Source organism: Arachis duranensis, chromosome 3 (assembly GCF_000817695.3).
Source record: "Arachis duranensis cultivar V14167 chromosome 3, aradu.V14167.gnm2.J7QH, whole genome shotgun sequence".
NCBI classification, from domain to species: Eukaryota; Viridiplantae; Streptophyta; class Magnoliopsida; order Fabales; family Fabaceae; genus Arachis; species Arachis duranensis.
This window is the reverse complement of record NC_029774.3, coordinates 209,308-209,800: the sequence shown is the minus strand read 5'-3', so window position 1 is coordinate 209,800 and position 493 is coordinate 209,308. Positions and strand designations below refer to the sequence as shown.

The 493-nt window shown below is 35.1% G+C and overlaps 1 protein-coding gene across 1 annotated transcript in view; it reads right to left on the bottom strand.

Moving 5' to 3' along the window:
* The window catches only part of LOC107476400 (heterogeneous nuclear ribonucleoprotein Q), a gene marked incomplete in the record, with an annotated part of 4,339 nt that overhangs the window by 184 nt on the left and 3,662 nt on the right, over nt 1-493 (bottom strand). The window contains 1 exon segment of the mRNA XM_021137149.2: nt 1-79. Within this exon segment, the coding sequence (XP_020992808.1) occupies nt 1-79 (79 nt within the window).

Sequence of the window (493 nt, the reverse complement as noted above, 5' to 3'; positions counted from 1 at the left end):
ACTCCCACCACCACCACCCCAGCCACCTCTCTGAAAGAAGGGTGGTGTTCGTGAGTGCACTCCCTGACCTGAATGTTGCCTGAAAAAGGAAACAAAATTGCTTTAGACCCCAGGCAAATTAGTCCCTGAAAGTCAATTTTTAACATAATAATATTTAGTTATTCAAATAGTTAGCCTTTCATACATTAATCTTTTGAATAGCAATGTGCATCCAATTTTCACGTTAAGGGGTTAATTAATGTGTCCAATGAATATCTTTTAATGATTAGAGTGGATACATTTAATCTTTTAATGACTAAAATGTTAGAATCTTTCAGGAAATATTTGCTCTAATTATTGATATAAAGCATCATTGTAAAGTTTAAATGCCAATCTACCAAATGTTTTATATTAAGGTAACATGTCATGCAGGTAATATACATATCAAGCAACAGTTGGCTTTTCACTTACAAGACATATCCAATCCGACCGTCGGCCAGAAGCATAGGCATCA